General features: G+C 42.1%; 1 protein-coding gene across 7 annotated transcripts in view; it reads left to right on the forward strand.

The window, feature by feature from the left end:
• Positions 1–27,031, forward strand: part of LOC122813133 (phosphodiesterase 4D interacting protein) — a 1,898,306-nt gene that overhangs the window by 1,080,054 nt on the left and 791,221 nt on the right. For all 7 annotated transcript variants that reach the window (XM_044085281.1, XM_044085280.1, XM_044085276.1 and 4 more), the window contains 2 exons: positions 3,396–3,620; positions 18,753–18,911. In XM_044085281.1, the coding sequence (XP_043941216.1) occupies positions 3,396–3,620; positions 18,753–18,911 (384 nt within the window). The remainder of the gene's footprint in view (positions 1–3,395; positions 3,621–18,752; positions 18,912–27,031) is intronic.

Here is a 27,031-nt window from a genome sequence, read left to right on the forward strand (position 1 = left end):
GTCAAGGCTCAGGCCAAGTGATTTTTTTTTTTCCCTAGGAAAGAAAATTGCTGAACTTAGCTTTTGCTGTTTTTGCACTTCGCTCATTGTGTCGTCGAAATGGCATTCGCTGTAATGCCGTTTTGACAATATAATATAGACCCGATTAGCCCACCTCCCTGTTTGAGAAACTGATCAGTACTCTGCAGTTCAGTTTACAGTTGTATTCAGATGATGCAACTACCAACATAAACAATGGGTACTGTATTATGTATTACCACTTTTAAGATGATTGTGATACACCCCAACTTTATGTTTGAGCTATTAGCTATATTAAATGTGAAGCTGTATTAAGATTTTAGGGTAGTTTATAAAATATTAATTTTAATTTCTTGGAATTAGCTGGAGAGTCAGCAATGGCGTATAGTTTTGTGACTTCTTAAAAATGCAGAATTAAAGCAAATTTCTTTAAATTGCAGCAAACTGATTTTTGCAATGCTAGTTGTGGCAGTTGCATTTGGTTTGTGCAGAACATGCAAAAAGCACTTCACTGAAAAAAATGATTTAGTTTGACATTTGCTATAATGTAGTGAGATCTGAGTCAGGAAACTGCATATGATCAGTTGTAGCATTTGGACAATAGAGACAACATAGAGGCACAACAGCAGCTGGAACTCTGGTTCACGTCTTGCTTGGAGTGCCTTCCTTGTGGAGACCGCGTGTCCTTCTCTGCCAGTCTGAGTTTTTGCTGGATGTTTTAGTTTCCTCCCATGTTCCCATTCTTGCCATAGGTGAATTGGCACTGTACCAGAATTGCTGCTTTGGTACGTGGGGCAGAGTATGAGCCAGAGTGTATGAGTGCCCTGCAGTAGAATGGGGAAGCCACTAGGATTAGAATTTCTGTCTGATGTACATTGAGGAACTAAGCAACAGGAGACTAAATAAATGATCTGATACCATATTCAATCAAAAAGATGCTGTCTTCGAGAGAGCAGACCCTCATGTGCAGACCTTCATGTGCAGTGAACTGTGTGTTGCACACCACTTCAGATACACTGAACTATTGAGGGCACAACCCCTTGAGACAAGAATGCATTTCTTATTGCTGTCACCCAGAGACTCATTTAAAAAAAATAAATAAATCACTGAATCAGACATTGTGCCAAAGTAGGCATCAGCCAGATCTACTCTTCAATGGACAAAGTTCCTGATTTTGGAGTTTTGGGGATGGTTAACTTTCCCACAGAGCATATTTTTATTGTTTTGTAATATTTGGTATTGCGTTGTGCACTTTTACCCCACATTGCATAGAAACTTTGCACTACTGGTCCAAATTCTGTGATGATGATGAAGGTTAAACAGCTCACCAAAAGAGCTGTGAAAATCTGTGAAGCACAGAGAACCAAGAACTGAAGACAAATGTCTTTCTTTAGTGCTATTTTTCATGTAATTTTTTTCTTCATTCTAGATATCGATTTGCTTGATTCAGAGAGAAGCTGTTGAGATGAAACTGACCCTGCACATGTCATTTTCTCCAACTAGACTTCTGTATTGTCACTTGTTTATCTGTGTGTGTGTGTGTGTGTGTGTGTGTGTGTGAGTGAGTGTGTGTGTGTGTGTGTGTGTGTGTGTGTGTGTGTGTGTGTGTGTGTGTTATGTTTGCTTTGTTGGAGTGCCATCATTAATGATGGTTGAAGCAATTTGTTCAGTATCCAGAGTACATCGCAGCATTTAATGAGTTAAGTGCGCGATGTACTTGTATCACTTTCATTCCTTATTGATTTGAGCCATTTTTAATAACAAAAAAGCTTTGTAAACTTTTATTAAACCATGGCACAATATAATTTAATGTATTCCTCATTGACGTCAACTGACGAGTAATGTGAGGTCCATCCATGGACTTTAATGGACACATCTTTGTGCATGCAGGATGATGCATCTTTTAAAGGGTGTGGACACACTGCACACTTTCCCTAAGTTAGGGTCACTGAGGTTAGAGTTTACTGCTTAGCCTTAGTGACAAAATCATGGGAAAGCAGTATTTTTAAAATGCATTTTTTAAAGAAAGGAAAACTATCACATATGGAGCAGAAATGCTGTTCGGCTCATCATGCACCACATACTGTGGTGGCGAAGTCAATTTATTCAATAAACAAGTCATTATAAGTTATAACAGTATTTTCTGTATTTGCTTTATACTTGAAAATAATTTTTAGTAGTGACTGTTTTTAAACTCTGAGATATAAGTTGCATAAAAAGTAGAGTAATGTTACGTAAACGATTTAAAAATACATATGAATTATAAGAGATAAACAGTCTTCTAATGAATTCTTTCATAGTAAAATGTTATCCACCTATTTGTATTATTTATAATGAATTGTGTTCATTTAAAAGTGACTGTGCTGCAGTCAGTTTTGCTCCTATGCAGTTTGCTTAATTCATTTGCTAACAATGGATAAGTGAACTGGTCTCTCTCTTGGACCTCTTTCAGCCACAACCCAAGCCAGAAAGGTAAAAAAATGTATATGTTCAGTTTAGAGCAGTCACCAGCATGACTGAGAGGTGTTAGGACAGTGGAGTACATGGGGGGGGGGGGGTACAGACAGAATATCCAGCCTTCACATTGGGATCAGAGGTGAGGACTGAACCCTGGCCCTAACAGCAGTGATGCACAGATGTCCACAACAAAGCCACTGTGAAACCTTTTTCATAAGGCTTGCCTAAAAGTATTTCATTTTCTTAAAAAAAAGTTTGCTTTTCTTGAGCAGCATGGTGAAAAGCATGACCAATGAAACCAGTTTGCGTATGTTTTTGTTGTAGTGTCAGTGCTCCTCCCTTCTACAGACTTGTGTGTGTATGTATTCATTCCAAAATCACTGAATCAGACATTGTACCAAAGTAAGCATCAGCCAGTTGAACAGCCCCCCTTGTATACACACACACACACACCCCGAGCGTGTGTGTGAGGGGATAACTGCAGGGCTAGGCATTCTGCCCTGTTACACATGACAACATATCATGGAGTACATTATAGGACTTCTTGGTTAAAGGATCAGGATTGTTATCTAGACAATTCCTGATTATGCAATGTGAGTTTTAAAACAGACCTATGTTTAGGTTAAGTAGTACATTTTTACTTGTTATAACCCATGTTTAGGTTAGGTAGTGTATTTTAACTTTTATAATTATATTAACTATTCCATGGCTCTAAATGCAAAATGTGTAAAGGAAAGATTTCAAGTAATATGATGTGAAACCCCTCTAGTCCTGTTTTAAATGGCTGTACTTGTGCACAGATTAATTTAGCTGTTATAGTATGCAAAATAGCCAGGTATATTGCAATACATTCTGTGTGATTTCGCAATTCAAAATTAAAAAAAAAAAGTAAATGAGGAATATTCTTTATTTTGGTTTAGGGCCCTGATGGACCACTAAGTGTATGCCTTCTATTACCTCAGCAGTCTGAGTTCAGTGACCAGCAGAACTCACTCTTGGCCACTCAGCTAGAGCTGCAGAAGACACGGAGGTTGTTGCGTCGCAGAGATTACCAAGTTGCAGATACGCAGCGTGCCCAAGGCCTGCTAGAAGCGGAGCTGCAGGAGATGAGGCAGCAGCAGAACGACATTCTAAAGCATGGGCAGGTAATGCAGATTTCTTTTGGGGTGAGCAGGTAGCTTTGTATGCTAGCAGCAATTCCAATGTGCTGCATGTTGGTTCAACATTGTCCTTGTTCTGTTTGTTTCTGTCATCACTTTGTGATGTATTACTCCATGTTTGCAGTTGCAGAGTGTTTTCTGAACTCCATCGGATATAAAACAGACTTGCATAGTGAAATGGGTGCAGTCCGAAAGAAAAGGAGTTATTAGGGTGAACTGTTGGGGTTCATTACTGGGAACAGTCTTTTATAGATGATACTACAGGGGTGGTGGGCACACTTCATATAGACTGGGAACAATCATATAGGTGATACTGCAGGAGAGGGCAAATGCCATTACATAGGGAATAGTACTTTAGATCAGCTGTCTCCAACCTTTTTGCACCAAGGACCGGTTTCATGTAAGTCAATTTTCCACATACCAGCCATTGTGTGCACATAATAAAGTGCATAATATTTATTTATTTGTTTACTGGGGAGGCCCAACTGATCTAGAAGCCCATTTTCAGTCGAGACCCAGGGAGAAAAGCTCCAAATTACAGTAAAAATACAATTGGCAATAATTGCCAAAAAAAAAAAATTGTACATATTAACAGCATAACATTACTATAGTTAAGAGATATGTAAACCTAAGGGAAACTGTATTGACTTTGTAAGTTTATAAGAGCAGTATTTAAAATCTGTGTCTATTATTTGGCTATGTCCAGCATACCTCTCAACTGTACAGATTTTCACAGAATGTGCGGAATTTTGCCTAATATTTTTGGTCTGTTTCTCATAAAATTGTTTTCTGGCAGATCATTGAGGTTTGAAGTCAGAAAATAATGACAGTCGAGTTTCAGACTTCATACCATTCAGAAAATACATGCTAATACAAAACCTGTATTTGTATCTACTTTCTACGTCTGTAAGAGCAGTACTTGTGTCCTTATATTTGGACCTTTGTCCCCCATTATTTTTGGCTTTGTCCAGATTTCTCGCTCTAAAGAAGTTGAGAGGTATGCCGGCCAGATTTATTATGCAAGAGGTTGAGTGGTATGGCTGAAAGGTATGCAAACCTCCGTAGTGCTGCTGCTGTCGGGGTCACTCTCACTCTTAAATCTCTATCTCTCCCTCTGCCTCTCTCTCTCTCTCTTTCACACACACACACACACACACACACACACACACACACACACACACACACACACACACACTTTATTTTAATTTTCTTTTTCTTTTTTTGTTTTACACTTGCCAAACAGCAAAAGCGCTGCTTAGCAAGCATAAAACAATGGCTCGCTCAATCTCAAACAGTCTGTTCTTCTGTCACGCAAACATACATTCTGCTTTCATGCACACATTCACTCACACACACAGACAGACACATAAACACACTCATACACATACATACACACATTCAATTTTTGTTTCACTCCATGCCTAGGTTCATAGGTTCATAGATTAGTATTAACTGCCCTTGCGAGCCATTGTAAGCCTAGCTAATTATCCCTTGTGAGACTCAAACCCTGCACCTTGTGTTTGTAAGGCAAACACCTTAACCATTAGGCCACCCTCTGCCCGATGCCGAATGATCCATGGCCTGGTGGTTGGGGACCACTGCTCTAGATGACACTGCAGGATGAGGCACACACCATAGAGATGGGGAGCATTCCTATAGATGATACCGCAGAGGAGGGCACATGCCATACAGACAGGGAACAGTCCTATAGATGATGCTGCGGGGGGGAGGGGCACATGCCCCATGGCTGGAAGTATGGAAGCACAAGTTAGTGAGCTGCTACAAGGCAGGAAGGGATGCTGTATGGGGGAGGGTAGATCACGCCATTGGTTTGGTAATCTGGCTTCACCACCCAACTCTTGCCATTGAAGGGAGGAAAGGTTGGGCTAGTAAGGTTGTAGAACCATCACCTAATTTGGGGATCCATGGCTCTCACCACCCCCAGACAAAATAAATGGGTTAATTGGCTGAAGGTAGTAGAGCCATTGGGTACGTCTGGTGATGAAAATAAGAAAAGTAATATATTGTAGGCAAAGTACAGCGTCTCTAAAACTGAAACTCGTTACTAGTGCTGAGTAATTGTGGATAAAGTAATAACTGCAAAAAAAGGAAGGAAGGATAGCTAGGAATATTCATAATGTATTCCCTAAATCACTGTAACGACCTTGGATGTGTGTTTTAAGGAAGAGTTACTGAGGGACTTTTGCAGTTTAATTGGCCCTTCATAACCGGTCTTCTCCAGCTAATTAGGTATGTGATGACTGATTGAGACACATTTGTCTGGCGTCCATTGACTGAAGTCACAGTTCATTCGTGTTCCAAATCACTGAACCACTCTTAATAGTAAGGTTACGAAATGTTGACAGGATGCAGCATGATTTTAACATTTTTACAGGGGCAAGACACCCTGCAACCCCCATCTTTGTGAGGAGGGGGCTTCACCCTTAGTTATATGTGATAGTTTTGCGTTTGCTCAGACTTTGGAAAAGGATATTACAACCATTTTTTCTTCCCTAAGGGTTTGGGATTGATGAGTTCTGTATAAGGGGACAGAGTTTGGGGCTGCTTTCCTGTACATAGGGAGACATGGGGGAGTTAAGGTCATGCATAAGCAGAGTTATTGTGCACACATTTGTTTTGCTACTCCTGTAGTTTGGTAGGCTGGGATTTCAGTGAAGTGCAACTTGTGTGAAAAGGGACCGCTGTCAGTGGAGGTCGAGCATGTGTTTCTCAGTTGGTCAAAGTTAATGTCCATGGTATTCTACAGGTATTCCCATCATCATGGCATTGATACTGAAAAATGACTGTGGTCCAGACTACGGCATCTGAAAATGAGATTGACTGCATATTGTATGTATCATTAAGAGGACAAAGGAGCTGAATGCACTGTCTAGAAAGCTAGGGTGTGTAAGCAACTAGACACCGAGATTCTTTTGGAGTCGTCAAGGGCAGGTCATGCTTACTCATCCTGCTTTTTGAAAAGGTCACCAAAGCTATGGATGAAGGCAGAATGGCAAACCTTGAACTAGCCTAAGATTTTAACACAATTCCCCACTCAGGTATACTGGAAAAGCTAAATAAACTGCAGGGAAAAAACATATGTCACATGTTGGATAGCCAGCTGCATCACAGATAGGAAGCAGATAATCAGAATGGGGGAAGTCAATTCCACAGAGAGGGAGTCACCAGTGAAGTACCCCCAGAGCTCTGTGCTGGGACCTCTCCTGTTTGGTGTCTACTTTTCTGAAGCAAAAGCCAATACCAAAGGGATATGGCTGTCTAAGCTAGGAGCAGTCATTGAATCCATAAATTAATTATCCATTCTGCAGGAAGGTTTATCCCAAGTAAGTGATTGATGCCAAAATCATGGACTGAAAATGCCAAAAAGCACATTATTGTATCCTTTGTGAAGTCATCTACCCCAGGGAACTACCATGTTGACAGTACACCCTAAAAATTGACCCGGTTGTTTGGGATTTAGGAACTTATGTGGACCGTGACCTAACTTTTGACCAGCATGTGTCAGTTGTAAGAAAGTCCTTCTGTAATGCACAGCTTGTAAATCAAGGGATTGTGTCTAGGGCTAGGGATGTCATTGCTCCCCTTTAGTCAGCCGTAATTAGGACAGTCATTGAATATAATGCCCCCCTTTGACTTATCTGTTCAGACACATGTAACAACTGGAATGTCCACAGAGATACCTTACTAAAAGGATACAAGGTCTAAACAACATGTCCTACATGGACTGACTGAAAGCTCTGTCACTATGCTTGGTATCATGCAGACTGCTAAGAAATGACCTATGTCTGGCATATGAACACTTCTCTAGATTTTTGCTTCATATTTTTGGCCTGTTTTTTTCTGGCACGTCATTGAGGATTGAAGTCATAAAATAATGACAGAAATTTGAATGCTTTAGAAAATGCATGCCAATGCAAAACGTGTTGTTCTAGCAACATTTTAAGTTTACAAGTACAATATTTAAAATCTGCCCCTGTTTTGGGGTCTTTGTCCCCCATATGTTTGGCTTTGTCCAGATTTCTTGCACTAAAGGTTTGAGAGGTACTCATACAAGGCATTCTATGAACTATTACTACACATCAGCAAGTCAAATGGCTTCAGAAGTAGTTAGTCAAAACCTGTTTCACAACATCAGCAGAATGGTTTGGAGGGACAGGCAAATCTCTGAGGATACTGCTACTTTGGAACTGACTCTACATCTACATAAAACAAAGTTCATCTCTGTCCAAATATAAGCACAACTTAGATGTATGGATGGGAAGCAGACAATTTAGCCCAGGACTACCCCCTGTACTACTGATGGACAGAGACAGTTCCTAAATGCTTTGTCCCATGCATGGGTCCCCTCAAATAGGTTCATAGGTAGGTAGTAGGCTGTCGGCCCTAGGGCCTATACAAGCCTAGCCATAACGATTTCTTGGCTATTGCTTCCCACAAATATTTACTTTCCTGGACCCCTGTCTAGCAAGGCTACTGATGTGATCCCCAGGGTGAATTTTCCTATCTCCCATCCAATCGTCAAGGTTCCTCTTGAAGAGGGCCATTGAGGCACTCTGCCTGACATGTATGGGCAGCCTATTACAGAGTATGGGAAGTCTGTGGGTCAGGAACCTATCCCTGCAGCATGTTCTATTCGTCGTGATGACAAGGTTAAGATCCCTGGAGCATGTGGCTCGGAGGGATTGGGATTTCTTTAAGTGTAGCATGTCCAACAACTCTGGCTTTGACATGGCCTTGTATGTTAGACGGAGATCACCTCTGAGTAGGTGACATGCGACAGAGTATAGCTGGAGTTTATTTAGACGGTCAGCTTAAGGCATCTGCTTTAGGACTGTGATTCTTTTTGTGAGGTATTTCTGCAGCCTTTCTAGTTGTTGCAGATGTCTTGTGAGGTACATACCAAACAGGGCATTGTATTCTATAATAGGTCTAACGAGAGATGAGTACAGAGGGGCAATGACCTCCTTTTTTCTGGATGAAAAGCCCTTAGTGATGTGTGCCATATAGAAGGATTTTCTAACTGTTGTGGCTATGTGGTTATCAAAGGTGAGACCACTGTCCACCTGTGTCCCTAGGTCTCTTATCGCACTTTTGGTGTTTAGTGTACTGCCACCTATGTGGTAGTTCACAGTTATGTGTTTTTTGGCATTTAGCTTGAGCCCATGGCTCTGGCACCAGGCGTTTATTTCCACAAGGCCCTTTTGTAGTATATCTACATCATTTGGGGATTCAATAATGGCTCCCAGCTTACAGTCATCTGCGAACTTTGTAAGCGAGAGTCCCTTAATGTTGGCCTTTACTTCAGAGAAGTAGATGCCAAACAAGAGTGGTCCCAGGACAGAACCCTGTGGTACACCACTTGTCACTTGTCTGGAGCTGGATTTGGAGCCTGCTACTTTTACAGTGTGTGTTCTGTCAGTAAATCAGTTTGCAACCCATCGAGTGATGTAGAGATTAATGCCCAGCTTAGTAAGTTTGTCTGTGATTCCAGAGTGGGGGATAGTGTCAAGCCTTGGAGAGGTCCAAGTAGGCTGTGTGAACCACCTTACCCTCGTCCACAGCTCTGAAGATTGATTTGAAGAAGTCAATCAGGTTCAGGAGGCAAGATCGTCCCTTCACAAATTCAAACTGGGTGGGGTCCAGTGTTTGAAGGTTGCCAATGTTTTTGTTTATAAGTTCCATGATAATACATTCCATGGCCTTGCAGATCAGGCTCATCAGACTGATGGGACGGTAGTTCCCAGGATCCAAAGTGGATCCCCCCTTGTGGAGTGGGATGAATTTAGCTGTGCGCCACTCTGTGGGCACAAAGCCTGAGCGGAGGCTATGATTAAACATGATGCATAGGTGAGGTGCCAGTTAATTTTGTAGTTCATGCAGTACACAGCCCGGGATGTTGTCTGGTCCCATGGATGCTGTATTCTTGGCTTTGGAGAGTGCGGGTTTTACCTGAGTGGCCTTGATTACCGGAATTTGGGATTCTTTCGGTATTGAGATGGGCCCTTTAGGGGGTGAGAGGGGGGTGAAGTTAGCACTGAATCTATCTGCCAGGATATTGGCAATATCCTTGGGATCAGTATGTCTAGTGCCATTCTGCTGTAGCTCAGAGCAGATCTGAGTATTGCCATTTAGCTTCTTGACATAGCTATAGAATGCCTTTTGGTTGTCTTTGGAATCTTTGGCAATTTTGTTATCTATGGTATGATCCCAGTTATTCTCATTAGGGGTAAAATATAATTATCAGTGCGGGATGGGTAAGGTCAATCTATAACCAAATGGGATGGGTTATTTCAAGCACAAAAAAAAGGAAATTGACTAGGCTTAAAATGGTTTACAGGGCCAGCTGCCCTAGTACTTACCTATGAGATTCCAAAGAATAAAGCAGGTTAGTGATTCTGAGGATAAGAATATGGCGGAAGCATTTTAGGCACATAAAGAAGTAGACACATTGAATGGTCTTCTGTAGGGATAATAAATGATGTGTTTCAAGGTTTTTTTGAGGAGTAGGCTGAGTGATTAGTAAATTTGTTTCATAGTGCTGAAAATAATTTTCATTACAGTTTGTCATTAGAGCAGCTTTATCCTTTGCTATATAGGGAATCAGCTAAGCATAAAGAAAGGTGTGTGTGAAAGAAGTCTGAAAAAGGCTGTTAAATTTGCAGACACAGCCAGGCAAGGCTTTGAAAAGAGAAGTGATGGAAATTAAAAGTTCTTGGAAGACTTCAAGAGGCTTACCAGGTTATGAGAAACAAAAAAGTAGCATGCTAAGTACATTTGTCACATCCATTTTTACAAAATCTCAAGAGTTAGAGTGTGGTACAAAGACACTAGCTTGGGAGGGATGAGCCAGTAAGGTATAAGGAGGGAGGAGTCTGTAAGGTATAAGGACAACTGTTGGGAAGGAGGAGTCAAAGGACGACCATTGGGAGGGAGGAGTCAGTAATAGAGTCTGCATCACTTCAGTAAAGTGAGAGCTCAGTGAAAGGCATTTCATTGGAAGTGCTGTTCAGTGAAATCCGGTCTTGAGTTCTGTGCTTCCCACACCCCTTACAAATTATATATACCAACTCTGAGATTACACTACAGTGGGGAAAGGGCAAATTTCCAGATCTTCACTGTATCACTTCTCAGTATGAGCAGTTCAACAAATGGCATATTCAATATAAGTGAACCAGAAATGCCGTTCGCTGAACTGAATTTTCGTGGAAGTGATATAGACCCTATTAAGGTATAAGGACAACCAGCTGGATTGAGTGGTGAGTAGGAAAAGGTGGGAGGAATTTCAGTAGAGATGACAAAGGCAAAGTAATACATACAAAAGACTTGTCACCTGGTGTGCTTACTGGTTGCAGTAGTTGGGTGGTGGACTGTCATGCAAGGCCACTTGGCTTCTGATTAGACTCCAGGATAATCAGTTGACCAGAAGGTGAGCTCAACAACAGTGAGACAAGGAAGACTTTAATTTAAGTAACACTTTAAAACACTTAATGCATCAAACAAGCTTTTAATAGCAGTGCCAAGAGTGTTTTAGCATACATGTAAGTGAAATAGGTCTGTTGCATAAGGTAGGACTCCCGGAGATTTAGATAGCGATATTCCAGGTACATCCCCTTTATCAAAAAGAAAGATTTTTGGTAGAATTTCTGGGGTGCCAGTGGCCTAGTAGTAGCAGGTGGTCGTACACATCCACTTTTTGATACACGGCCTTGACTGGGTCTTAGTTGAAGAGTACAGGGGTGGACCTACAGATGTAGTGTTTGCAAACTCTTCCATGTTCCTGGACGTTGTGCCACATAGAGGCTGCTGGGGAAGATGACTGATTGGATCCCACTGTAGCAAGAAGAGTAAGGAACTAAAGGATGAGGGTTTACATATGTATTTTTAAGATGAGATGCCATTTGTCCATGATTAGTTTAAGGGCAGCTCTGCCCAATGATCATTTTTTAATACTCCGAGTGCTTTTTCTTCCCTTGTTTCTAAAGTCCAGTCACTTCCTTATGCAAAAGAAACCTTAGTGAAATATTGCTAAAGTTTGTGCTTGCCATCTGTACCTGATTTTTCAGTTTCTGTGTATATTATTTTGATCTTCTCTGAAATCTCATGTTGTATCCTGCTGGAATTTGTCACAGCATCCAACACATAGGTACTCATGAATCAAGTCAGTAAGTAGGGAGAGAATTAGCTCCCTCTAAGATGTTTACTTTTCCTCAACCCAAGTATTTTCCTCCATTATGAGATGATGTCTACACGGTCACATATAAATAACATTTCTTCCTTTTTGGAATTTATTTGCCATTCAGTTTGTGGAGTACACAGAATCTTGGGGTTGAGTGAGATCTTTTGCAAGATTCTTTGTTTGGGAATGTGAATGTGGCTGTTATATTAGCCAGTGTGTTTTAGGTTTTAGGCTTGTGACACACCTGCACATCAAGGTGTTTGTAGCTCTGCCTTCTTATGCCCCAGTGGGAGCCTTAAGCCCGTTGAATTCCTGTAGTGCCAGGCTTACCCAGAGACAAACTAGGTGTCTTGTAGCATCTGCCTCGACAATTTGTACTGTTGGAAGTTTACTATAGGGAAATGATTGTCATTTTTCCACTGTAGATGACACTTCTAAATCTACTTGTAGTATGTTCCAAGAACTCAGTTGTCCCACGACATCTGACCCTTCCCTATCACCTTGCAGTGTTACCTCTCCAAACTTGTGTTACCATATATATATATATATATATATATATATATATATATATATTGTTTAACCTAAGACTTATTGCAAGACAGCACAGTGGTGCAGCGGTTGCATTGTCACCTCACAGCAAGAGGCCCTCTGGTTTGATTCTCGGCTGGGGTGCCTTCTGTGCGGAGTCTGCATGTCCTTCCTGCGTTTGTGTGGGTTTCCTCTGGGTACTCCGGTTTTCTCCCACATTGACATGCATCTGGAGTGTTTCTCTCCGGGCCTCACTGAAAATTGGCTCATTTCAAGTCAGACTTTCCTGGTAAACAAATAAATAAATAAAAATAAAATAAAGTTAGAATAAGTTGGTCTCTTCGATATTAGAAGATGGGCTCTCTGACAGAAATGTAAGTCTTATCCAATCAAAACTCAAAAAAAGAGCATGTGAAAAAGATTGTCATTTCCCTCCAAAATTTAAAACTTTTAAAATCTCATTCAAAAAAAACTTTAGGCCATTTCTGTAACTATTACATGTCTTATGTGCATGTCTGCATATGACCCTGGTTGTGGCTAAGTAGGTTCCTTGGACCAGTTTGTTTACCCAACAAAGTATGTTCCTTGGACCAGTTTGCTTACCCAACAAAGTAGGTTCCTTGGACCAGTTTGCTTACCCAACAAAGTAGGTTCCTTGGACCAGTTTGCTTACCTAACAAAGTAGGTTCCTTGGACCAGTTTGCTTACCTAACAAAGTAGGTTCCTTGGACCACTTTGCTTACCCAGCAAAGTTGGTTCCTCGGACCAGTTTGCTTACCCAGCAAAGTTGGTTCCTCGGACCAGTTTGCTTACCCAGCAAAGTTGGTTCCTCGGACCAGTTTGCTTACCCAGCAAAGTTGGTTCCTCGGACCAGTTTGCTTACCCAGCAAAGTTGGTTCCTCGGACCAGTTTGCTTACCCAGCAAAGTTGGTTCCTCGGACCAGTTTGCTTACCCAGCAAAGTTGGTTCCTCGGACCAGTTTGCTTACCCAGCAAAGTTGGTTCCTCGGACCAGTTTGCTTACCCAGCAAAGTTGGTTCCTCGGACCAGTTTGCTTACCCAGCAAAGTTGGTTCCTCGGACCAGTTTGCTTACCCAGCAAAGTTGGTTCCTCGGACCAGTTTGCTTACCCAGCAAAGTTGGTTCCTCGGACCAGTTTGCTTACCCAGCAAAGTTGGTTCCTCGGACCAGTTTGCTTACCCAGCAAAGTTGGTTCCTCGGACCAGTTTGCTTACCCAGCAAAGTTGGTTCCTCGGACCAGTTTGCTTACCCAGCAAAGTTGGTTCCTCGGACCAGTTTGCTTACCCAGCAAAGTTGGTTCCTCGGACCAGTTTGCTTACCCAGCAAAGTTGGTTCCTCGGACCAGTTTGCTTACCCAGCAAAGTTGGTTCCTCGGACCAGTTTGCTTACCCAGCAAAGTTGGTTCCTCGGACCAGTTTGCTTACCCAGCAAAGTTGGTTCCTCGGACCAGTTTGCTTACCCAGCAAAGTTGGTTCCTCGGACCAGTTTGCTTACCCAGCAAAGTTGGTTCCTCGGACCAGTTTGCTTACCCAGCAAAGTTGGTTCCTCGGACCAGTTTGCTTACCCAGCAAAGTTGGTTCCTCGGACCAGTTTGCTTACCCAGCAAAGTTGGTTCCTCGGACCAGTTTGCTTACCCAGCAAAGTTGGTTCCTCGGACCAGTTTGCTTACCCAGCAAAGTTGGTTCCTCGGACCAGTTTGCTTACCCAGCAAAGTTGGTTCCTCGGACCAGTTTGCTTACCCAGCAAAGTTGGTTCCTCGGACCAGTTTGCTTACCCAGCAAAGTTGGTTCCTCGGACCAGTTTGCTTACCCAGCAAAGTTGGTTCCTCGGACCAGTTTGCTTACCCAGCAAAGTTGGTTCCTCGGACCAGTTTGCTTACCCAGCAAAGTTGGTTCCTCGGACCAGTTTGCTTACCCAGCAAAGTTGGTTCCTCGGACCAGTTTGCTTACCCAGCAAAGTTGGTTCCTCGGACCAGTTTGCTTACCCAGCAAAGTTGGTTCCTCGGACCAGTTTGCTTACCCAGCAAAGTTGGTTCCTCGGACCAGTTTGCTTACCCAGCAAAGTTGGTTCCTCGGACCAGTTTGCTTACCCAGCAAAGTTGGTTCCTCGGACCAGTTTGCTTACCCAGCAAAGTTGGTTCCTCGGACCAGTTTGCTTACCCAGCAAAGTTGGTTCCTCGGACCAGTTTGCTTACCCAGCAAAGTTGGTTCCTCGGACCAGTTTGCTTACCCAGCAAAGTTGGTTCCTCGGACCAGTTTGCTTACCCAGCAAAGTTGGTTCCTCGGACCAGTTTGCTTACCCAGCAAAGTTGGTTCCTCGGACCAGTTTGCTTACCCAGCAAAGTTGGTTCCTCGGACCAGTTTGCTTACCCAGCAAAGTTGGTTCCTCGGACCAGTTTGCTTACCCAGCAAAGTTGGTTCCTCGGACCAGTTTGCTTACCCAGCAAAGTTGGTTCCTCGGACCAGTTTGCTTACCCAGCAAAGTTGGTTCCTCGGACCAGTTTGCTTACCCAGCAAAGTTGGTTCCTCGGACCAGTTTGCTTACCCAGCAAAGTTGGTTCCTCGGACCAGTTTGCTTACCCAGCAAAGTTGGTTCCTCGGACCAGTTTGCTTACCCAGCAAAGTTGGTTCCTCGGACCAGTTTGCTTACCCAGCAAAGTTGGTTCCTCGGACCAGTTTGCTTACCCAGCAAAGTTGGTTCCTCGGACCAGTTTGCTTACCCAGCAAAGTTGGTTCCTCGGACCAGTTTGCTTACCCAGCAAAGTTGGTTCCTCGGACCAGTTTGCTTACCCAGCAAAGTTGGTTCCTCGGACCAGTTTGCTTACCCAGCAAAGTTGGTTCCTCGGACCAGTTTGCTTACCCAGCAAAGTTGGTTCCTCGGACCAGTTTGCTTACCCAGCAAAGTTGGTTCCTCGGACCAGTTTGCTTACCCAGCAAAGTTGGTTCCTCGGACCAGTTTGCTTACCCAGCAAAGTTGGTTCCTCGGACCAGTTTGCTTACCCAGCAAAGTTGGTTCCTCGGACCAGTTTGCTTACCCAGCAAAGTTGGTTCCTCGGACCAGTTTGCTTACCCAGCAAAGTTGGTTCCTCGGACCAGTTTGCTTACCCAGCAAAGTTGGTTCCTCGGACCAGTTTGCTTACCCAGCAAAGTTGGTTCCTCGGACCAGTTTGCTTACCCAGCAAAGTTGGTTCCTCGGACCAGTTTGCTTACCCAGCAAAGTTGGTTCCTCGGACCAGTTTGCTTACCCAGCAAAGTTGGTTCCTCGGACCAGTTTGCTTACCCAGCAAAGTTGGTTCCTCGGACCAGTTTGCTTACCCAGCAAAGTTGGTTCCTCGGACCAGTTTGCTTACCCAGCAAAGTTGGTTCCTCGGACCAGTTTGCTTACCCAGCAAAGTTGGTTCCTCGGACCAGTTTGCTTACCCAGCAAAGTTGGTTCCTCGGACCAGTTTGCTTACCCAGCAAAGTTGGTTCCTCGGACCAGTTTGCTTACCCAGCAAAGTTGGTTCCTCGGACCAGTTTGCTTACCCAGCAAAGTTGGTTCCTCGGACCAGCTTGCTTACCCAGCAAAGTTGGTTCCTCGGACCAGTTTGCTTACCCAGCAAAGTTGGTTCCTCGGACCAGTTTGCTTACCCAGCAAAGTTGGTTCCTCGGACCAGTTTGCTTACCCAGCAAAGTTGGTTCCTCGGACCAGTTTGCTTACCCAGCAAAGTTGGTTCCTCGGACCAGTTTGCTTACCCAGCAAAGTTGGTTCCTCGGACCAGTTTGCTTACCCAGCAAAGTTGGTTCCTCGGACCAGTTTGCTTACCCAGCAAAGTTGGTTCCTCGGACCAGTTTGCTTACCCAGCAAAGTAGGGTCCTCGGACCAGTTTGCTTGCCCAACAAACTAATAAGTAAATGGCTACATAGCTTTAATTCTAATGATGTAATACAAATCCCAAGGAAAGAGTAAACATTGACACTTGAGAGACTAACAACAGTAATGGAAGGAATCTCAGTATAATGATGCTAGCAAAACACAGGTATCCATGTGAGAAGGCATTAAGGAATGGTGAGGGATTCTGAAATACATAGGAATAGGCACATTTAGTAGAGAAGGGAATTGTGCAAATTTGCAGAAGCGTTGTCCTTGCAGGAATATAGATAGAATGAAGCTGAGCATAGAAAGGTAATAAAAATGGTGCAAGGCACATAAAAAGGAGCGAGGAAATAAGCGTAATATATACACCAGGAGCGAGGAAATAAACGTAATATATACACCGTGGAGCAAAGAAGAGGGGAGAAAGGAACATCGAGGTACCACACAAGTCCAAGAGGGAATGGCATATTTCAGTGGGGGACCTAACAAGTAACAAGGGGACACTGCTCAGAGTCACAATAGAGGATATTCCAGAGGTGGCACAGGAAAGTATTTCTTCACAGAAGAGGTTGTAATTACATGAGATGACCATATCAATGAAGTGACCCAGCATATAGTACTTCATAAGTGGGCATAAATAAATCATACATGCTGGAACAAGCAGGATATTGGTTAAGAAAGAATTGCTGCTTATTTGTGTGGCAGAATAACAGTCATATAAGGCTGTAACAATTGGTACTTGTCTGCTGACATATATTCACCTTTGAAATGTGAGAACAGATTTCAGACAATTAGTTTAACTTTTTTTTCCCCACTGGGTTGATAAACTTTTTGAGACCCCCAACTGACTGTACTTAGTCTTTTAAGAGCTGGAAAGCAGTGTGTGTGCAGTCCTTACCTTTACTCATAGGTTCATACTAGGCTATCTGCCCTAGGGCATTTATAAGTCTAGCCAGAGTATGTTTGGCTTTCGCCACCCATTTTAAATTAATTTTGCTATGCCCTTTTTCGAGGTTAGTATACTGTGCCTCTGTCTAACAGTGACACAGAAGTGATACCCGGGGTAAACCTACGATCTCCCATCCACTCATCAAGATTCCTCTTGAAGAGAGTCAATGAGGGACTCTGCCTAACCTGGACTGGGATTTTATTCCAGAGTGAAGGGAGCTTCTGGGTTATGAATCTGTCCCTCCAGCATGTCCTATTTATTTCAGTGCTGAGGTTCAAGTCTCTCGAGCGTGTAGCTCGATGGGATTTGGATTTTTTGAGGTGCAGCATGTCCCTTAATTCCGGTTTGGACATGGCTTTATACGTCAGGCACAGGTCACCCCTGAGCAGGCGGTATGCCACTGAGTAGAGCTGGAGTTTCTTTAATCGGGCAGCATATGGCATCTGTTTGAGCCCTTTGATCCTCTTGGTGAGGTACTTTTGGGGTCTTTCCAGTTGCTGCAGGTGTTTGGTTAGGTACATCCCAAAAGGGGCATTGTACTCGATTATGGGCCTGATGAGGGATGAGTAAAGAGGCACGATGACCTCCCCTAATCTAGATGTGAATCCCTTCATGATTAGGTGGGCTATATAAAATGTTTTTCTAACCACTTTGGCCACGTGGTTGTCAAATGAGAGATTGCTATCAACTTGGGTCCCCAGGTCCCTAATTACTTCTTCTGTACTTAATGGATTACCACCTATGTGGTAATTTGTGGGCACTTTGTTTTTGCCAAAGGGGATGACTATACACTTTTTGGCATTTAGCTTGAGGCCATGGCTCTGGCACCAGTTGTCTGTTTCTATGAGGCCCTTTTTGAGGATGCTTGTGTCGGCTGGAGAGTCGATTATGGTGCCCAGTTTGCAGTCATCTGCGAACTTGGTCAGTCACAGTCCTTCTGTGTTGGCCTGTACCTCCGAGAAATATATACCAGCAATTCTAACCATGTGGGTTCTGTCCTTGACCCAGTTTGCAACCCATCTAGTGACATGGGGGTTTATATTTAAGCTGGTGAGCTTATCTATAATGCCCGAGTGGGGTATTGTATCGAAGTTTTCTAATACTGATAATTGTATTCCCGTTTCTAAAAAAGTCTTTTTTCAAAAACTGAAAATCATAACAGTTTAGAGACAAAGAAACTTGTGGTAAGAAAGCTGAAATGAGGAGAAATCAAAAGCCATTTAAAAGGGAAGGAAAGCTTACATGCCATCATTTACTTTTACAGTAAGCTTTGTCTAGTCATTAATTAAGATGACCCAGCTGTCATTTTGCAGTATACTGGCTTTCTGTGTTTTGTCTGCTTTGCATATTTTGGCACAGAGCACAGGTGTTAAGCAGTGTATCCCTACATCAGCACAATGTGCCAGCCAGGGCCAGCTGGTATTCTTTTCAGATTTCTACTGCATTATCAATGGCTAGTGTAATTGCACAGGGTAGTTTCTATGGTTACAGACTACCCAATGCAGACAAACACACACAATGAGTTTATCACCTTGAAAGTCAGTAACTAAACAATTTGTCTGATTTCAGGAATTGCGTGGCATGCTTCAGCATACACGGGCAGAACTTCAAGAGAAAGAGCTACTTTTGAGGGCTGCAGAGAGAGAGAAGCTCAGTGAAATTGAAGATCGTGAAAAGGCCATTCTACAACTGAATCAGAACCTTCGTGAAAAAGAGCACCTGATACAGGTGAGAGCAGAGCAGTGCATTGCAAGCATTTCCAGGTGTTTCCTATCAAAGTGCACAGCACTTCTAAATATCATGCCATACCTGTGACTGCTGAAGTCATATAGTTTCTTGCTGCTGTTCTGACATGTAAAAGTAATAGCAAAAAGTATAGGAGTATTATGTGGGCAATTATGAAAAATGGGCTAATTTGTACACCTGTATCATATATGAACCGGGATTTTGTTGCTAGTCTTGTCAGAATGTATTAAGTAACCTGCACTTGGGGTGTCAGTGTGGATGTATACTAACAGAGAGAAGATCAGTAAAAATTGTGTATTCTCCTGTTGACAGTCAAAATGGACTTGTAATAATTTACAGATTTACAACCTTGGTGGCTTTGACATTGCAGATTGCCTAGAATGCAAGATGTTCATCGTGTTACCCTGCTGCAGTCATCACACTTGGGTTATCCTGCCATCAGGCGGTCCTGCAGTCGGCCTGAATTCCAAAGTCTTGGTCCGGCGTCGGTTGCTGTCGCTTCTTCCCTGACGTCAGTGCGCCAGGGGTATATAAGAGGCATCCGACGCCATTTTCTTCAGTCTTTCTTGCCGTGCGGTGCCCGAAGCAGAAGCAGTTTGCAAGTGCCGGTCAGCCGACACCTGAGATTTTCGAATAGAGTTTCAGTCCGAAGTCTTCAAAGCTAAGCACCCTGTTGGGGAACCTTTTCTTGCCTCAGTCCGATGTCAGAAAAAGTTAACAATTGCATTTCTTATGGAAAGCAAATACCTCATAAGGACTTTCATTCTTATTGTATACCTTGCCTAGGCCCAAACCATGACGTCACTGGTTGTCGGTTTTGTGCTAGGTTCAATAAGCGAACTATAAAGCGACACTTTGATTTTGCACGACACTACTTCGGTAGGAAATTTAATTACACTATGCCATCGGAGCAACCGACTACCGGCGTTCATAAAAAACACAAAGATAAAGACAGGCAGCCTAGATCCAAGCCAGACTCCGAGGCCTTGGCTGGGCCGGTCGCCGGTTTTCAGTGAGGCGCCTACGCAGCCCCTGGCTACTTCAGAATTGGAACTCCAGACCGCTTTGGATTCTCTAGCAGAGAGTTCTAGGCCAATGCAGCCATTTTCTTTAGGCCCTACCGACGACATTGCAGAAGGAGAAGCCGGTGCTGTAGAAACACCTTCGGTTTCAGAAGGTGTCTTCAGACCGACTACTCTCACCATAAAATCTTATGCTAAGCTTAAGACTCCTCTAAAACCTAAAAAGACTGCACTTCAGTCTCCAGTTCAAGGCCCCATGCCTAAGAAACAGATGCTTAAAATGGCTGAAGATTTGATTTCTTTAATCAGGGGTTCCCAACCCCCCCCCGACAAAAGGCCTAGACAAGAGGGGGATTATGCCTCCTCTGATCAAGTGTCTATTTCCTCAGGCTCCTCTGAGGAACAGGATTTCTCCTTTCCCCCTTATGAAGATTCTGATGCTGAAGATTCCATTCCCTCAGCTTCTCCCCCTGAAGATTATTCCTTTGGGAAACCTTACATACCTTGAGGGAATATTTCCACTGGGAAGGTCAGGACTACTCCGACTCAAAGAAAAGGCTCTGAGAGTTTCTTTTACTCCCCCAGCACAGACCACTTGCTATCCCCCCAGTTTTAGACATTGTGGATGATGTTTACTTAGAATCTAGTCTAAATCCAGATTCTGTGCCTCCTGCTCCAGCCAAACCAGATAGATACTATAGAGTGCCTGACTCACACAAATTCCTTTACAAAAGCCCTGTTGCTGATCCAGAGACAATCTCCCAGGGTCCCAAAGGGGCTAAGGCTTCTATGGCCAAAAATCTTATACCCTCTGAAAGGGACTCCAGAGTACTAGATAGGTGGGGGAAGAAGGTTTACACCTCAGCTACTCTAGCTGTGAGAGCACTACATTGTCATTTTCACATGCTTAAATAAAAGCAATTCCTAATGTCTCAAATAAAACAAAAGATGAACACGCACCCTCAACAGTCTGAATTCAAGGAAATGCAGGATCTGTTGTATGCAGCTGAACAGGTGGGCAAACATACTTTACAATGTGGATTTGATTCCTTGGAAGCTTCCTGTAGAGCAGCTGTTACTGGGTCTGTTATACGTAGGCATGCTTGGTTAAAGGAACAAACTCTGCCTGATCATGTTAAAGCAAAGTTACTAGATGCACCCTTACAGCAGGATGTCTTATTTGGGGTTAAAGCAGAAGAGGTTTTAAAGAAAATGGAGGATAAGGTAAAATCTATGCAGACGGTCAAAGATTTCTTACAGTAATTGGTCCTTTCCAGCTTCTGACAGACCACAGAGGGGTAAATACAGGCACCCAAGGGGCAGAGAACAAGCGCAAACCCCTTACAAACCTCACCGATGGGGCACTGCAACACAGAAGGGAGGAGAAGACAGGTCCCAGACTACTAGAGGACAAACACAATGACTTAAACCTCAAACTGCCAAGCAAAACTCTCTTGGCAACTCCCTTGGGAGGAAAATTAGCACTTTTTGCAGACAACTGGTGCATCGTCACAAAGGACAAATGGGTCCTAGACATTATCTCACAAGAATACAGATTCCATTTCCACACCTTGCCAAGGATAAAAGGAATGCCAGACCTGCCACAAAATCAATGGGCAGAGGCACAAAAACAAATTACAGCTCTCATGGTCATGAGAGCCATTCAACTGGTACCTACACAGGAGCAAGGCCAAGGATTTTACTCAAGGCTCTTTCTAGTCCCCAGAAAGGACAATGCTTGGAGACCCATACTGGACATTTCAATTCTAAATAACTTCTTGCAAGTACCCAAATTCAAGATGCTAACACTACAGCAGCTTCTTCCCATGTTGGGCAAGAAAGCTTGGCTAGTAACATTGGACCTCAAGGAGGCATACTTGCATGTCCCTTTCAGACAAAATTGCAGAAGATACCTCCGTTTCATTGCAGGTTCAACCCATTACCAATTCTCTGCACTGCCCTTTGGCTTATCTACTGTGCCCAGGGTCTTCACAAAATGCCTGGCACCAGTAATTGCATACTGCAAAGAGGAATTCAGATATACCCATACCTGGACTACTGCCTCATCCAAGCAGAAAGCAAGGACATTCTCTTACAACATCTGGCTTTTGTAAAACACCTTTTAAGTTGCCTAGGGTACACAGTAAAGGAAAAGAAATCAAAACTAGTTCCCTCACAAAATAGGACATTCCTGGCTGCCAGCTTGAATACAATGGCCCAGATGGCTTATCTAATTCCAGACAAACAACTACAACTAACTCAATACTTCAAAACAATGGCAACAAAGACCCAACTCCCTGCAAGAAAAATTCTGCAGGCCTTGGGCTTCATGGCATCTTGCATACTACTAATACCATTTGCAAAACTGCATATGAGGAAATTACAATGGTACCTAAAAAGCGTATGGACTCAACACAGCCACAGCTTGGAAACAATGATACCTCTCATTCCCTGCCTTCAACAGGAGTTTCTATGGTGGTCACAGGCATGTCACCTCAACAAGGATCAGCCTTTCACCTTACCCCCAGCCAGGCAAATTATGACAACAGATGCATCGGACTATGCCTGGGGGGCACACATGGCAGGACGGTGCGTTCAAGGCATATGGATTGCAGATCAAAGAAATCTGCACATCAATCAAAAAGAAATGCTCGCTGTACAGAATGCCCTGACAGCCTTCAAGGACCTCTTACATCCAGGACAGCTTATAATAAGGACAGACAACACCACAGTAATGTGGTACATAAACAAACAAGGGGGTACATACTCCTACCCTCTATGCAGGCAAGCAATGACCTTGTGGAACACAGCACTGGCTTACTAAGTTCAATTACAAGCTGAATTCCTGCCAGGAAAAAAGAACACATTGGCAGACGACCTAAGCAGAAACATCAAGGATCCCCACGAGTGGAATTTGGATCCACAAGTATTTGCAATGATAACTCAAAAATGGGGGCTCCCAGACATAGACCTGTTTGCCAGCCCCCAAAACTATCAGCTTCCAAAATTTTGCACAAGGACATTTCTTGGAAAGTGGACGCATTCTCATTCAGTTGGAAAATGCTGACAGTATATGCCTTCCCTCCATTGCCCCTTCTCACAAAGGTGCTGCTGAAAGTCAGGATGGAGAGACCCCGAATGATACTCATTGGCCCAGACTGGCCATGCCAGCACTGGTACCCACTATTAAGGAATATGGCCCAGGGCCCACCATGGATTTTACCACAAATTACTCATCTGCTCACACAGCAAGACAGTCAGATTCTACACAGCCAGCTCAAAACCTTAAATTTGGCTGCATGGCAAATCTCCTAAGCAACCAGCCAGCTCCTCTCTCACAAGCTGTTATGGATGTTATTCTGGAGGCCAGGAGGCCCAGCACCAGGAAAGCCTACTCAGACAAATGGAAAAGGTTTTGCGCCTGGAACCAAGCTAAAGGCCAAAATACCCTTCAGCAGGACATACCTCAGATTCTACAATGTCTAACTGAGATGTTACACAAAGGGCTTTCTTTTTCATCTATTAAAATCCACGCCTCAGCTATTTCAGCTCACTACAACACGGATCCTCCCTTATTTTCACATCCACTTCTAAGGCAGTTTCTCAGAGGGGCCAAAAACATTAGGCTTCCCAGGAGAGCACCAACACCAACTTGGGACCTCAATTTTATTCTGGAAAAACTTACACTACCTCCTTTTGAGCCAGCTTTCTCAGCTGACTTAAAGTTTATATCATGGAAGACTGCCCTGCTGCTAGCAATTACTTCAGCCAGAAGAGTTTCAGAGCTTCAGGCACTAATGGCAGTAGAGCCCTTCCTCATTTTTCATCAAGACAGAGTTTCTCTACGAACTAACCCCTCCTTTATGCCTAAGGTGGTATCCAGTGTGGCTCTAAATCAAACCATCCATTTACCCACCTTCTTTCCAAATCCACAGAACAAAGGAGAAAGACTCCTGCATTCCTTGGACATTCACAGGCAGCTATGCTACTACTTGGATAAAACTAAGGTCTTCAGAAAATCTGACCAGCTTTTTGTATCCTATGCTACAGCATCACAAGGAAAGGCTATCTCAAAACAGACCATTTCCAAATGGATAGGACATTGCATACGTTTTTGCTACACCCACCATGGAAAAGCAGTCCCTGCTAGCATAAGGCCCCACTCTACCAGGGCAGCAGCTACATCTACAGCCTTCCTCAGGGGGGTGCCAACCAAGGATATTCTGGAAGCTGCAACTTGGAGTTCAGTACACACCTTCACCAAACACCATCACTTACCACTTTACTCTAAGACTAGAGCTGGCTTCGCCACTGCAGTTTTGCAGGGCCTTCTAGCCTCCTCTAATCCTGTTTGACTCCACCTCCCATCCTTAGCTTTGGGATTCTACCCAAGTGTGATGACTGCATCAGGGTAACACGATGAACATAGTACAGTTTTGTACCTACCATAAATGTAGATGTTCAAGTGTATACCCTGCTGCAGTCCAGGTTACCCTCCCTCCATCCCTTCTGACCTAACTAAAACTTTTCAATACCTTAAATTCTGATACAACTTTTGTGGTGTATTTGCTTATAGTTGGAGGGATGTTTTGTTTGTGCTAAACTTTTATTATTGGTACTATCTACTGACCACCTTTTGGGGGGGGGGGGCACCTGACATCTGGGGCAAGAAAAACTGAAGAAAATGGCGTCAGATGCCTCTTGTATACCCCTGGCGCACTGACGTCAGGGAAGAAGCGACAGCAACTGACGCCGGACCAAGACTTTGGAATTCAGGCCGACTGCGGGACTGCCCGACGGCAGGATAACCCAAGTGTGATGACTGCAGCAGGGTATACACTCGAACATCTACATTTATGGTAGGTACAAAACTGTACTTTATGATCCTGAAACCAAGTCAGTTAATATTGTAAGATATTGTGATTTACTGTCAAATTAAAATTTGCTAAGAATTAAAATAGTGAGATTTTACTCTAATATTTTATTACGATTTAAAGTGTATAACATTTCATAACAGTCAAACGAAACATACATTTTTTGAAGAAAGTAACTACATGAATGGAAACACTTCATAGCAATAAATTAAAGTAAAATAAAACTGTTTACATAGGTGTCTACTTAAATAAAATCAGTTATTGATCATTGAAATTATAATTTTATTTCATATCATATTACAATCAGTTTTCCCAAGTATCTCTTAACTTTTAAGCAGGAGTTGTGATATGAAGTGATTCTGTCAGTTCTCATCTTGATTTTAGATACTTTTAGTTGAGAAACATTAAGTACAATATTCTTGAATTCTTTAAATGAAGAAGTCTCACTCTTCCAATTCATAGTAATTGCTTTACTTGCAATAAAAGTAAATATTTTGATCTGGGAATACATTTAGGTACAGGAACATAACTAACTCTTTGATTTTGTTAAACAGAAATTTATCATTAGAAACGGTTTGCAATAAAAAATTCAGTTTTCCTCAAACTGACTAAAGCAATGTACAATCATAAAACATGTTGCCAATGTGCTTTTAATTTTAATTTACATCTCCAATACCCATAGTCATGGTTAAACATTAATTCCATTTCATGAGGAATAATAAAGGTTCTATGCATACATTTCCAAGAAAACAGCTTCCATTATAATGAACAAGTTATTTGCTTTGAAGAAATTAACATTAACTTTTTATCATTTTCAGTGGGAAATTGATTATTAATTGATCTGTAATAATCCCCATAGTTTTCTTTATAATATGATTTTGTATTTTTGATTACTTTATGTATTTGAGATGGGTACCATTTTCTTATTACAATTTGGTTTCCTACGGTAATCATAAATTCTATAAATTTGGGGACAGTATATTTGATAGTTATATGCATTAACTCTAGTTTATAATAATAAATTCCCTTAAAGTTTGTATTTCTAGCCACATTTCACTATTTATATCATATTTGCTCATGAATGTATTCCATAGATTTTTTCCAGACTTCATTAACTGATGCCAATATATTTTTTTCCTGGAGTGTAATCATTTTTGAGACATTAAAGGTGTTAATGTTATTCTGTGTACAGGCTATAGGATACAGTAGAAATGATCACTCCCTAAACCCTGGATTTTTATTTTATTCAAATAATTTTTCAATATATTTAATGTATTAGTTATATATGTAGAACATATATAGGTCTATTTTTAGTCTCCAAAATATATTCTCTTACCAACCAGTGAAAGATAATAGAACATATTCTACTATATTGAAGTGGTAATGAGTGATTTGACTTTAACTAAATAAATTATTGTATTTGTTTCCACCTAGCAGAATAATTAGAATTTCACCATAATGTTATTGTCTTAATAATGGATGATAAAGCATACCTTTCTATATCTGGGAGGCCATTCCCACATTTTATCCACTCTTTTAGATTCTAGGTTTATTGGTGTACCATAAAAAGTTCAGCATTCATTTATTAAATTGATGTATACATTTCTTTAGAAAGAGGAAGAGAAATAGCTTGTATAAGTTATAATATTTTTGGAAAAATTATCATTTTAATTAAGAAAAAAATATCTTCCATTGTAAAAAAAAATATTCCAGCTATCCATGTTTTATTTTATTTAAAATATTAGTAAAATTATTATTTAATTACTAGCATGTGATAATGTAATCCTGAGATACTCAATTCTGTTATCTAGAACTATATATTTGTAAAATTTCTTATTCATAGTATGCTTATTACAATTTATAAGTAATGTATTAGTTTGATTGTCATTAAATGTAAGGCCAGCAATCCTTTGGAAAAGTTCCATTGTCTCAGAACTTGCAATGAACTGCCATAATCATTTAAAGTTAATAAAATATCATCTGCAAACAACTGAATTTCAGAATTTAAATGTTTACTAAATTTGTTTACCTTTGATGTTCATATTTGATCTGATGCAATTTGCAAATGGTTCTATGACCAGGACAAATAATAGCAGTGACAGTGGACATCCTTGCTTAGTACCTTTAATAATTGTAATTGGCTTAGAAGTATATAATCCAGTCTTTATATAAGCTAAAGAGTTTTCATGTAACAATGTAATTAATT

Source organism: Protopterus annectens, chromosome 10.part0 (assembly GCF_019279795.1).
Source record: "Protopterus annectens isolate FY-2018-M chromosome 10.part0, PAN1.0, whole genome shotgun sequence".
NCBI classification, from domain to species: domain Eukaryota; kingdom Metazoa; phylum Chordata; order Ceratodontiformes; family Protopteridae; genus Protopterus; species Protopterus annectens.